Below are 14,277 nucleotides of genomic sequence, written 5' to 3'. Positions count from 1 at the left end.
GTATCTCAGCGTTTCCCAGTTCCAGATATCCAAGAAATTCCAGGACCAAGAGACCAGAGGGTTACAGAGAGGACATGTCCCCCTCCATCAAATGTTAGCTTCCCAGTAATCTAAATGTGCCTTGGATAATAGCATCCCATTTATTTAGGAGGTGAATTAAAGTATCTCCTTCACAATCTGCAGGCCATCAACTTTCATACCCAGCTTTTTTAGATGTTCTCTGAGTCAACATTGTCTCATGAGGGAGGAGGGGACCTGTCAGCTAGCGAAATTTATCTTCACTCAGGCCAAGGCAAATCTCAGACCTATTCTGGTTATAATTACTAAGAAAGATCTTCATCTGCCTTAGGCAGGAAAACTGGTTGTTTAGAACGCAGCTGTAAATTATTCTTCCTTTTCAACTTCACCCCTAGATAAGAGAGGATTTGACGCCTAGCCTTGCCTGGGTCTCCACTTACACCCCTAGTCCCCACAGTACGGTAACTGCCCGGAGGTTGAATTTGCTAGGCATTCCCAGACCATCCTCGAGCAGATGTCACAGCGCTTTGATGACAATCCAGCCGTGTTTCGTGCTTTCGCATTATCATTCTCTCCTTGGGGATGTTGCAGAGGTACTGAGATATTGCCACTACTTGTTACCCAAGCTCCCCTTCTCCTCACTCCTTTCTCTAGTGATTAAGAAAACAGCCGATTTTGACAACCTTTCAACATCTAGGTGGAGAGTGTTCTATTCCAGATTAGGGATTAGTCTTCATGCACAGACGTTGCACTTATCTTAAGGCTTTCTTGACAGTTGTCAGTTAGACCCTGAACACAAACATTGGATTGTATTGGGAACGAGAATGCACATGTATGCGGTATCAGTTTTGTGTCTAAGAGTGCAAGTATAATATTGATGTGACAGAGAGAAAGGGTAATCTAAGTTAATGAATGGTACTAATTAAATTAACACTTGACAATATTCTTAACTAAATCCCACAATCCGAGCTAACTAATATGATTAATATGAAATATTTGGTAAAGTAGAGATCTGAAATGATGTAGTCGAATAATGTGCTTAGGGCAAATATTGGTTGAATAATTGAGAACTGAGAGAGGTTTTGACAGGAGTTGTAGATTGATCATTGATGGATTCTGTATTGAACACAGTTGATTGAGATGATGATTATGTTAATGAAGATTGATTGGGTAACTCTATGTGTATGTCACTAAGTAATATGTTTCTTTGACCTCTCTACTCCAAGACAAACGGACTTTACCTTAAGCTATGCAAAAAAGCAAAAAGAAGATCTAATAAATATATTGTGTCTGTACTAATTCTTCTATTTCTCCCTTGCTTAAGTTCACGGTGGAAACTTGTAATTACAGTGTGTATATAGTGTATATAGATATAGTAACTTAGGCGAACCCAAAGCAAAATCAAAGAGTTATACAGTGAATCCTCGCTCATACAAATCAGATATCTGGACAAAAAAAATACGCTAGCATTCCACTATGAAATGCAAGTCGCAATAGATGTTTAAGGTCGCAGTGGTTTTGGCTCTGCAGCCAGTCCCTACAAAATCTAAACTAATCTTTTTAAACTTAACAGTTTCTCTTGAAGCCTCTTAAAGGGGGGTTATTTCTCGAAAAGTTAGTTCTAATACTTGTTTGTTATTTTTACGAATCTCTGGGGTCATTTTTCTGAATCACTAAAATTCCATTTGAGAAACTGTAGACTAATAATTTAAAATTGAATTTCATGGAATTTTTAGTTTTTTAAAATATATTGGCGATCCGAAGTATATTTCGGTATTACTTTGAATCGACAGCTTGTCCTTAATCAATAAGACTTAAATAAACAAGAAAAATAATAATAATAATAGAGTTTAATAATGAAAGTTAAAATAAAAGGAGGCAAATACTGGATCTCATTTGCAAGTATTAGGGTAATGCTTGAGAATTTAATAACTCCCTGAACTTGTTTTAAAGGTGAATTTGTGACTCGAAGGGAGAGCTCTACTTCCTTCTTTCTTATTGTTCACCAGCAGCAGCAGGTTGTGTGGTCGATGTTACCCTGTACCTGCTCCTCACCCAACCCTTTCTTTATAATCTTCCCATTTTATTTTCCCTTAATTCTTTATTTTTGAATTTAAATCTCATTTCTTTCTTTCTTTCAGACCAATCAAATCATTCAATTTATCCTTGATTAGTATCTTATTGGTAAAAGGCTCAAAGAGAAAGATACTACTAAGAAGATTTTATGTAATAAAGATATTTTAAAAAATAGATTTGAAGGTGAAGATTTTTCTATTATATTGGTTTATGGAAATGATCAGAGTTTTGCATAAGTATTCCTTTTTAAGTAAACGAATTATCTACCTTCATTTCTTCTTCTTTCTTCCTATTTCAGACGAGCTTAACCAATTGAGGTGTTTTGGACGGAGGCGACTAGCAAACATACTTTACTGTAACTTTCTCATTTATACCATTTAAATAAAATCCAAGGCCTAGACCGGGAATTGAACCCAATAACTAACAATATAACTTAGCTTTGAGGGCCTCGCTCCTAACCACTCGGCTACCTTGCTTACATTAAATTAGTACCTTAAATTTTTATTTATCTTACCACATGTCTTCATCATTAGCTTTACAAACAAACAGAATCGTACTAATTATATCTGCCTTTCTAGCACGTTTAAAATTCTAATATCATTTGTATTTTAGCACATACTTTTATACTTTCAACATTTTTAGGAAGTTGCAGTAGAGTAATAATTTATCTTTGAAATTTCTAGTTTCACAAGTAATTTTGTTGTCAAAACTTCCTAAACTTTGATAAACTACTTCAAAGTACTTAGGTAGAAAATCTTAGACGGGTGGTATTAGTGGCTGCCAGGCCTTATTTGTGTTTGGAATTTTAGCAGCCACATTTCAGATATGTACTCGGTATGCCACAGTATATGCATTCTAAATTTAAAACTGTTGACGTCATTTGTGACCTGAGGTAATTTGACCCTGGGTCAAATCGAAGATAGGTTATCTTCGTTTATTTTATTGTGTTACGTTATGTTTAGATATATTTTTATATATGAAAAAATTAACGTAGATGTTACAATAGGTTGATCAACTTACTTAATAATTTTTCATATTTCGAGCAAAAGTCTTGTATCTTGTTCTAGTCTCGTCCAAAAAGTTTTTGTGGAAGTTCTGGGGAATTTGTGTTTGTATTTGGAATTCTTAACAAGGATGAAGTCAATTTTCTTTTTAAAAATCATTCCAGTCTCATCGGGAAGCCCACTACTGTGGGTAAAGGGAAATCGCTTTAAAACTGAAGTGTAAGGAAGAGTTGGCAAAGGTTATAAAGAAACTTTAGTAACAATTGTTGTGCTTTCAAATTTGGGAATTGGCTGACTACAGCCTGTTCTATGGCCATAATAATCTGCACTAGGTATGACCGGTTTACAGCAAGGAAAGTTCGGCATTCCCTTATAAATGTTTAGTGGTTCGGTCCTTTCAGACATCAGATTCATCTAAAACTTGAGCGACTTCATTTATATTTTCGGTAGTTGGGAAAATCTCCTAGTAAATCTTTCTTTTAACATGTTATCCTTGTAAGATTACATTCCTTATCTGTTCAGAAATTATTCGCCTGATCTCTCGCCCAATTAGGTGTCTGTTTTGTCTTAAAAATATTTTAACAATTATTTCAACTCTTAGAAAAACTTTGCTACTTTCGTGATTACCATTTAATTAACTAAACATTCTTAAAGAAAGATAAAACACTGAGAAATTAAGCATAATTATAAATTTTAATAAATTTAAAAATTGTTTATTTAACTAAAGAACATCTCTTTTGCAAGTTTTATTTTTTCAAAGAAAATAATATTGAAATGAAAAATAGTTTGCACTAAGTGACTCGTTTCTCTTATACCATTTTTTTTTATTTTTACTTCTTCTTATTTCTTTTCGTGGCGAGCGGTGAGTGGCTGTATGAGAAATTGTTTCATTAGTGGGGCATCTTAAGAGAATAGTTATATATTTCTGTGGTAAGACATTTCCAGCAGTTATTACTAAGAATTTTCATCTCTCGCTTGGATTTCCCGAAGGGTTTTTCAAATAAAACCCACTGTGGTAAAAAACAATGACATCTAAAAACATAATTAACATTTTTTTATTTATATACAAGGCTTTTTACACAAGAAGGGTGTGATTTTATTGATTACAAAGCAGCAGGAAATGTAAGCCTAAAATTGGAATGAAAGATATAAATTAATATTATATATTATGCAATTAAAAACAAATTTAGGATTGTTATTTAAAGACAAAATTTAACAACCGTTTGACTGTGATAGTCACAATGATTTTCTATGTGCTAACACCTGAATTAGACCAAAGAAAATGAGACAAACTAAACTACCAGGAAGAAATCTAGTTTAAATATGTTAACCTAATGAATAGAGAGGACATTTGTGAATTAGAAGAAACCAGGAGTTAAAGAATTTGTAATAGGCCTAGAACCAGTGGTAAGGGCGTGGGAGTGCTGAGATGTTCTGTAACCTTCATAGTATAGAGAAATTGATATTTGGTATTGCATGGTTTTAATACTTATATACAAAGATTGAATATTTCTCGTTTAGATATTTGTCATTTTCGGCTAACATTAGCGACATTTCTTTCAGCATCAATAGTTGCTCGCTATGAAATGTGATCCATTGTCTGTCTATTTTTTTTATTTTCCTCCCAAAACTTATTAATCATAAAATATTGCCGCCAAATTTAATTTATAATGTTACATTCAAGATTATCCTGGAATTGAACTCCGGACGACTAGAACCAGTAGAAGCATTTCTCGGTGTGAGATACGCAACAGCAACAAGATACAGTTGGCCAACGTTTGGAGTGCGCTGGAGTTCCACCAAACTTGCCGATACAATGCCACCTGTTTGCCCTCAAGCATTTCCAGATCTGTCGAACAGGTCGGCAGCGCTTCAAGTAATGCCGCGCAACAGGTAACGCATTCCTTCCTTTTGGCAGGATTTTTTTTTTTCTGCAATTAAGTAAATCCACAGACTGAACTTTAATTTAACAACTTGGTTTGCTAGTTGGTCAATAAAAAATAGATCACTATTCGTTTTAGCAAGTATAATTTTCATTTGAATATGTTCTTTTTTTCTAATTAATTTTAATTTTTGCTTTATTTATATGTGCTAATTTTTCTTTGTTTTAATGCTTGACATAATCGTTCGTCATGTAAATTCGGGCAAGTTCACTTAGTAATAAGTGAAATTACATTTAGTAAGAATTTAGATTTCTAGGAAAATTTACTGATATCTAACCCTGAATTTATTTTACTTTCAGATATTAATTGCTTGAGCACATTATTATTATTTTTTTTTATTTAACCCTTCTAAAAAATGAATTTATTGAAAATATACATGGCATCCGAGCTTGGGTGCAATTCGCAGCAAAGGATTTTAGAAAAAGTTCAGTATTGAACTTTTCTCTTTGCAAAAATTATGAATTACCTTCGGGCCCAGCGGTAAGTTTGGCGAAGCCAAATTGGTTACAATTTTTCCAGCCTGGACTAAAAAAAGAAAGCATGCTTATTTTGAAAAGCATAATTTTTGCATGAGTTTTATCATTTCTATAGTCCAAATTTTAAAACATAAATACTTTCTTAACTTGGATGCATTTCCTGGTTAGTTTACAAAACAAAAAATATTCATTATTTCATGAAATCAGGATTTAGCCAAGCATGTTAACCAATTATTTTTTCATCTTTTTGTATTTTATATTAATTTACTTATTTATTTATTTTTATCTAGAATATTGCTTGGTGTTTCTTTCCGTATTTGTGGCTTCAATATTTTATTCTTTAGATGAGGCGGCAAGAGGCAAACAAAACAATTTTTTTTTTTTTATAATAATAAATCATAATATTTATTTAACGTCAAATTTACATGTATAAATAAAAGTTGGTTGTAAGAGTACCAGATTTAATTGACGATAAAAAAAATATAAGTTTTTATAAAAAGCTTATTTTTATTTATTTATAATTTTGTAAGGGCAATAGCCCATTTACAATAAACAAAAAATGAATTGTTTAACATACAAAATGAATATAATAAAATTAATGTCATATGTAACATAATATTGTATAATATTAATATAACAAAATAATAATTAGAATAATAAGGGTGTTAATAATATCGCCAGTAACAGTTATAAGCTTATGTCTCAATAGTGGCGTTTTATGGTGTTATGGAGATGTCAAATTAATAAACGCCTAATTTACATGTATAAAAATAATTTGGTTATATGAGTTAGAACCAGATTTAAATTATGATAATAATAATATAAACATGATTCATCATTCTTGATATGCCAGAATAATTTAAGAATTATATTTGTGGTATTGTATTAGATAGAAAGTTAAGGTACTAAGAATTTGATGAGAAGGTACATTGAAATTAAAAGCAAGAGTTGTTCAGAAATTTTGAGTCATTTTGTATTTTTAATAAAAACAAAAAAGAGGTAGAAGGTGGAGAGATTCAAGATCATTTAATTATACAGAGGTTCAGTTTACAAATTTAATTCACTATCCTGTTTGCAGATGTAACAAAATCTTAATTTAAACTGCTAGCGTTCCAAAAGAAACTCTCTGTAGTCTCTCGTTGTATAAAAAATTCAATAAATAAATAAAAATAACTGATTTCCGGAAATTTAGACAAACCAATATTTTGCTTAAGAAAAAATAAAGGCAATTTTTTTTCATCTGGTCTCTATGCACATTTAAGACTGATTTAATTTTATTAATAAAATTTTAAAGCTAGGAATTAATTATACAGAGAATTTATGTTTATATTTTTGTAGGTATTACTTTCTGAAGAGGCTTGCGCCATTCCTGGCAAATCAGAGCGAGGATTGCCTACATCTGAATATTTATGTTCCTGGAAGCGGTATGTGCTGTTCAGTTTTGTTATAATTTTCTAAAATTAATTCATTATTTATTTTCATATTATCTTTTTTGCTTGCTTATAATTCAAAGTAATAAAACTACAGGTAAATTATGGAGGATATTATTTTTAATACTCCAGATTAGGTAATTGAATGTATTTTGACAAAATAATGGGTTGCTTTCAGTACAAGTAATATTAATGTTTCCTTATTTAGATAAGTAGTCTTCATATCTTACTGTTGCACTATAGGGGGTCTTTTGCTTTGGATTTTAATGTTTTGTTTCTGTAAACTAAAGTTTCCTATACCACAAAAGTGGGAGTAGTAAACATCATTTTTCATTACAAATCATATTTATATTGAGAATAAATTTTGCATAAATGTTTTCTTTGGCACAGAAGCGGATCTTGTTTCATTCAGATGTTGGGTTTAATTTAGGTGCATAACTATCATCCCCATGATTATCAATACGTTATTGTGTTCGTCCTCGTTTCTTGCTTTAAAGGCGTGTTAACGCGTATGATTATTGCATATGATTAGTGAAGGCGTTTGATTGGTGGTTGGATTTGTTTGAAATCTTCGAGAGATTTTACTTTTGCTTATACTTAGCATCAATCATGAGCTCTAAATTAGTTTTATTTATTTATTTAATTTTCCGCTCCCATCTAAGTAAATTGTTATAGTGTAATCTCATTAGGCCTTTCTGTAACTGATATTACATGTGGCTGGTAATATATATACAAAAACTTCTCAAAAAACCAAAGAAATCATAGAGAATGATTTTCATTTCATTTCAATTTTCTACTTTTTATTAAAATAGTTTCCGGTAGAATAAAGTTTCCGGTAGAATAAAGTTGAATATACTTTTGTTAAACTCTATTTATTAATAATAAAAAGGTCAATCAGTGATCAGAGAATACCTTTTTTTGGAGGCCAATTTCTTTGTAGTAGCTACACGTTTCGATTGCCATTATTCTTAACCTTATTCAAAACTTGTTAGCCATGGAAATCAAAAAAAGACTCTGGTTATCGCTGGTAAAAACCATCATAAGTTAAAACTTGGTAACATGTTTATTGAGATTAAAGACGTTTATATAACTAATTTGAAATTCATTAATGAAAACCTTTAAATTCAGCAATAAATAACCTCATATTTAACATAACACAATGTAATCATTCAGTAAAAAAACAATTTCCAGTTTCAGTCATAATTTTTTATTATTTTTGTCAAGCTTTCGACGTAGGGACTAGAACATCTTCAGGACTTAAGCTTGCAGACAATCATAATATTTTTTTACTTTACCATTGATGTTAAAAAATTAACGGTTTTCTGCAAAATTCGTGTACAGAATTCGTTTTCAAGTTGAGCAAAATTTGAACGTTTCATCCAGCAGCAGCGCTTATCTCTTTAGTTACCACAACCTTTATGCAATTCTTAATATTAGTGAAACACTGAAAATATTTTTAGTTTGATGTACACAATTTAGAATGGAAAATGTACAAATAAACGCCTAATTAAAATTTCCCACACTTCTTTACATTAAATTTTTGGCTTAGTGAGAACTAGAGTATTAATTGCACCTCTCTGATCTTCACATTAAGAGCAAGTATGTTCATTTGGAAGCCAATTAAAACACGGTCATCTATCAGGTTTTTTTTTGTTATTACTCGGACAAAAATTCAGAAACTTAATCTCGCTTTTTAATTGTTCAAGTACTTTCTTCTCAAGGATTGGCTCCTTTATTTATTAATTAGGTATTTTGCATGTAACAGGTGCTCCGTAATGCAGACGTTATTTTTTATTTTGTAAGCAGTTTTACTGTGATAAATAATTCGTGACTTCAAGTTATTGGTAACTATTTTCATTCGTTCTGTTTTATTCTATGCGTAAATCTAACAGATCGCCTGAATGGCTGTTATCATTTGTAATATTGTTTTCCCAAACGTTAGTGCCTATATTCTACTCAATATCTTCTACAAATAGAAGGTTGGAGCCTTTATCGTTAGTCTTCAATTTACTTGCTGCCGTCATTTCTGGTATATTCACTGCAATATCACCTTATTACTGTTATTGTTATTATTATTATTATTATTAGTAGTAGTAGTAGTAGTAGTAGTGTTATTTCTATCCTTTTTATTAATATTATTGCCTGATTATTAATTTTGTGCCCACCGTGGTTACGCTACCATTTTTTACCAACTTAAGCGCTCAACGCTTGCTCAGGTATGTTCACTCCCGAGCAAGAATTCATTTATTACTTTTACTTTCAGTAAAAGAAGCTTGATCCGCAACTGTGTGTGTGGTCCGATTTTTGTCCGGCAGACTCCTGTCCTTTCCTACGTGCTTACACGTTTTGGTTGTTTTGTTCTTTTTGTTTACCGGTTAGAATTCTTACCATAATCTGACTTCATACCTTGGTCGAGAAGTATCGAAATTCCATCAACCTTTACTCACGTTACTACGACCAAGAGAATATGGTTTCTTTTTTTTTTGCTAGTATATAATTATAATTGAAGTTGCCATTATTTTCTTAATGATTTAGTTAGCTAGTAAACTGGGGTTTCAAGGTGAAGTCAACTCGGCCAGGGTTACTATCATTTAGGTCGCCAAAAGGGAGCAGCGGTTATCAATGTACAAATATAGTTGTTACACCTGCAACAAGGAAGTCTTTTTCAGCAATTTGAAGCAACAATTGAACATTTTTAAGGATGCATTCAAGTAGCGTAGATTAAACCAGTAATAAGAAGTTATTAAAAAAGAGTTTTCATTTGCTCCCCTGATTGGCAGAAACCAGGATCCTAGTGAGTCCGTAGATTTCTTTTCTTTTTTCCACTTTAGGCTCGGAAATCAAGTACATTCTCAACCATCCGTAAGCCTTCCTTCCACTAATGTACCTGGATGTAGTCTAGGTTGACCATTAAGGAAGTAGAACACCATTAAGATAGTACCTCATTTCAACTATACTGCTCAGTTTGGAACATATAATTCAGTACATTTGTCTTATTCAAGAGCAATATAATTTCTCTTCATTCCTTCATTAAATAAATAACTAAGAAATCATCTTGAAGTAATCATTATACAGCAAGGTTTCTTACTTCAGTTTGAACTCCGCTAAAAGTTCTTATGATTAGGTACCCTTTAAGATAATCAAAACAGACGACTGTTCACAAAAAAATAATAATAATAAGGTTCCTCTTTTTTTTTTTTTACATTAAGAGCCTTTCTTTCCTCTTGAAAAATGGGATATATTGTAACAAAATAAATCAAGTGTCCTGTGAGGAGGTTGTTCTTGGAAGTGACACAATAGCCTTTGGAATGGTTTGGGAAAATGGAAAGTTTTTGTGACCCGAGAAATTTTTTTTAGCACTCAACCAGTGACAGCAGTATCTCTTGGAGGGTTTTTTCCCCATGTCTCTCAACAGGGCAGAAAATATCTCACAAAGAAAAGGATTGCTAAAATCAATATTTGGTGAATTAAACTTATTAAAGTTATACCAAACATAAACATTTTCAAAAAAGAAGGAACAGTCTCTAAAATAATTGCTGCTTGGGTGTATAAACTAACCTAACATCAGAGATGTAGCCGTCCGTCTGTTCGATAATGAAGTGTCGGACCGTTTTGAAGTATTTACACTTTCATCGAGCCGTGAAATTGTCGAATTCAAACATCACCTTCATTTTCATAGTTTCGCTTTAATTCACTATTAATTTAATTTAATTTAACTTGAAACCGTTATAATTTAATGATTTATTTTTGTTGGTTTCAAAGTAGAATGCTTGATTTTAATTAAATATTAAATTAATTAAATACGTTTAGGTGCTGCTAGGTCGGTGATTTTTTTTTATTATTATTATTATAACACTTTCAGAATTTCTTTCGTTATTTTTACTTCATTCGGTTTGGGAAGCGAACTGAATTTTTATTTATAAGTGTTAGTGTAGGACAGGTACAGATTTTAAAAGTGAAGATTGAATCTCAGATTCCAGTCAGCAGCATAAATATTAGTATCCCCAGTGGATATCAAGATGCTGGCTAGCAATCTTGCCTTTTGGAAGTGTGTATGTGTGCGTATGTATTTAGGTATCTATTTCTAAAAAATTTTGTGTAGAATTTTATTATCTATCGCTATTAGACTTTTTCCATATAAAAAGTGATAAAAGTTAATTATCTCCTAAAACCAGTGAATTTTGTAGGAGCGCTTTACGAAGCTAATGACAATTCCTTTTATCAGTTGTCATTAGAGAAATAAGGCGAAATTATTCCAATTTAAATTTTTTAACTTGACGGGAATCTGCTATTGGGACAAATTAGGCATTTAAGTCACATAACTCAGTCCATACAAACCGTGTCGTGTGCTTTTACTCTGGTTTGTTTTTTAAATAAAAATATAATCTTGTATTATGAAAAAAAAAGTTTAATTTTTAAAAAATAAATAAATTTATCAAAAATGGAATTAACAATCTTTCTAGTTTTAAAGAATGTTACAAAAAATACCATTTTTTTTTTTTTTTACAATAATAATTAGGTAAAATGAAACATAAATTTGTTTATTATAAGCCGGCATTATCAATCATTATCATTTCTAAGATGTTTCTTTAAAACAATAGCGTCAAACAGCTTGAACTAATCTTGTTATTTTAAAGGTAATTCTTATGAAAACAACTGAAGGTAATTCTTCTTTTCTCTGATTAGAGTGTGCCTTTTTGTGTCTTCCTTTTTGTCCTTAGTAATTAATGGGAAAATAGCTGCAATCTTTTCATTTAGATTTTATTTTTAAGTCTTTTCTTTTAGGTCAAACAGCCTTTGATCCTGATGGTTTATTAAATCCACTACAAGTATATAATTATCATATATATACTTATATAATTTATCATGCATCAAAAGAAAGGTGGTCAGTGGAGGAGTACTTTCTCGAATACTAATCAACAAATGACTTATTAGGTATTTGGAATGATTGTTCATGGTGTGCAATTTGAAAACTGTTTTTACTGTAATAAAATGTGGGCGTAACATTTCGATAAACATATGAAGTATACTTCTATTTGAGCTACTCCTCACCTCTATAATCATCGGCGTGAGATGTTGCTTTCGAGATATCATCGTTTTCTGTTAACTGCACGGGCATTTAGTAGTTACAAGTGGTATCGAGGTGAGATAATAATAATAATGAGTGAAGGGATTAGCTAAGTGTTTAGCAAATATTGGATTCAGCGCTGAAATCCCGGATTCGAATCCAGGTGCTGGCCTTCTCTTCCAAGGAGCTTCTTACAGCTTGCTGTCAGCGCATGAAAGTGTTATCTACAACGCGAGAACACTGTTCGAAGAACCGGCAGTGCACTGAAAAAGCTCCTTTAAAAGAAAAATAAAATTATAATGGGATTGTTATATTTGATAAAATGTGAAAAATCTGGTAAAATCGTTAACTTTTTATCATTATAAATTTCATATAATCGATAATGCTCTCATTCTTTTGGCATATCCGCTTATAAAATAAAAATAAATAAACTCTGCTGCTTTCATTTATTCACCTAAATACGTATATTTTGTGAGAAAAACTTTCACGAACATGCCAGCTGTCTAACTTGCCTTAACTTGACATTTACTTCTAAATCCTGTCAGATTATATATTTTTTTTCAGGCTAGGTTTGCTAATATCTACTTGGGTCTGAGAGACAGTCAAAATGTTACCGTGTCTAGTTAGGTTTTATCTTTCTTATAATCTGCGATGGCATAAATATATATAATTTAAATAAACTCGTTGTCTCATAGTTTCTGTTAAGTGTCCAGTGTGGATAGATTTCCAAGCCCACTTTAGATTTTAGTTCTTGTCACTTAAGTATTTGTTTGTCTTATGTTACTTAATTTATCGGCGTCCTTAGACTTCGGCAATGCAGAACGATCAAAATACTTATCCAGAGTAACCCTTTATGCTAGTTCATGTAGTTTTCTGGTAGATGTCTCGTTACATACTTATCTTACTTTGTTGCTGATCTACCACTTCTTTCTTTTTCTGGTTTACCTCCCAGAGGCCTCTTTTTAAGGTAGACAATCCTACGAATTTCCTGTTTACGTGAACTGTTTGCTTTTCTCTTTCCTGTCTTGTTCTTAGTCCCTGTTGAATTTGTAAGCGTTGTATGCCCCTAATATATATATATATACAAGTTTAAATCTAAATTTTATTGAACAAATTGATGCTCTTTAAATATGAAAATAGCTCTTCTATAAACGGAGATCCTTCTTTTAACGTTGCGCATCAAGTAAGCTAATATAAGTTGATTGAAATTTTTTGGGATCTTTGACTGAAATCTTCTGCGAATCTCCCACATAGGAAAAGAGAAGATATGTTCGAGTTTTCGATTATATTTCGTATTCAGTTTCAAGTTATTTTTACATAAGGACTTTACATAGGTAAAAACTCGTTTAAACATTAACAAATTGTTAATATCGATCACAAAGGAACCTCAAGACTTATGTATGTGGGAGGTGTAAATTCAATGTTAAAACTTTGATACTATCATAGTTGGATCCTGATAGTAACCACGATAAAGTACGTTAGATTTACTTGTGATAAATAAAGAATCCTATTAGTTTGGCATAAGCCCAAATGTCCACTACGTACACACAAATATATAAGAGTGAAGAGCAAATTGTTAGCTGAGGGAGCTTCCACATAGATTTCTTTATATAGAGGTTATTTATTCAAAAGCTAACAATTTGTTGGAACGGGATAATTGTTTGGGGTGTAACAGGAACTTGAGAATAGCCTAGATTACTGCGAATTTACTGGTATTTACCACTCCAGGGTCCGGCATTTCCTTTCCAATGTGACTTATTTGCTGCAATAACTGTACCAAACTAGGCACACTTAACATTAATTGTAGATCTTTTCACATTTCACTAATTTATGGTGATTTAATAGATCTCTTTTTCCAGGATATGGTTTTTGTCTTAACTTTTTGTTACTGGTACTATTACCATTTGTTATCTTTTCTTCCTGTTTTATTACTCCGTTAATTTTATTCGAAATAAATTTTATTTAATTTGTTTCTAATACTGAATTTATCTCTGTTTAAGTTTGGCGTAGATCACATATAAGAAAATGATTACATACTTTTCGAGGTTGCATTCGGAAAACTGAAAGAAAAAACAAAAGAAAAAGAAAGTTGTTAATAAAGATCTAGTCTTTGAGAATGTAGTAAAATCTACAAACGAAGTGTGCTCAAATTAATGAAAAATTAATTTTTTCTGTCTTTTTATTGAAACAGTAAATAATGAAAATGCTTCTGTAAAATTTCCGTTGTGGACAAAATATTGATCTCACATGATATTTTACTAA

General features: G+C 31.6%; 1 protein-coding gene across 7 annotated transcripts in view; it reads left to right on the top strand.

Annotated features, from left to right (window-relative positions):
• LOC141455619 (neuroligin-4, X-linked-like) overlaps window positions 1-14,277 on the top strand; it is a 577,612-nt gene that overhangs the window by 327,948 nt on the left and 235,387 nt on the right. For 6 of the 7 annotated variants that reach the window (XM_074130804.1, XM_074130808.1, XM_074130802.1 and 3 more), the window contains 2 exons: window positions 4,783-4,991; window positions 6,856-6,941. In XM_074130804.1, the coding sequence (XP_073986905.1) occupies window positions 4,783-4,991; window positions 6,856-6,941 (295 nt within the window). Of the gene's footprint in view, window positions 1-4,782; window positions 4,992-6,855; window positions 6,942-14,277 lie in introns of those variants that run through there. The other variant, XM_074130809.1, reaches the window with a different exon arrangement.

Source organism: Rhodnius prolixus, unplaced genomic scaffold (assembly GCF_049639745.1).
Source record: "Rhodnius prolixus isolate KJV_2025 unplaced genomic scaffold, Rpr scaffold_4, whole genome shotgun sequence".
Lineage (NCBI taxonomy): Eukaryota > Metazoa > Arthropoda > Insecta > Hemiptera > Reduviidae > Rhodnius > Rhodnius prolixus.
Note: the sequence above shows the minus strand (reverse complement) of the source record. Positions and strands in the feature narration are given on the sequence as shown.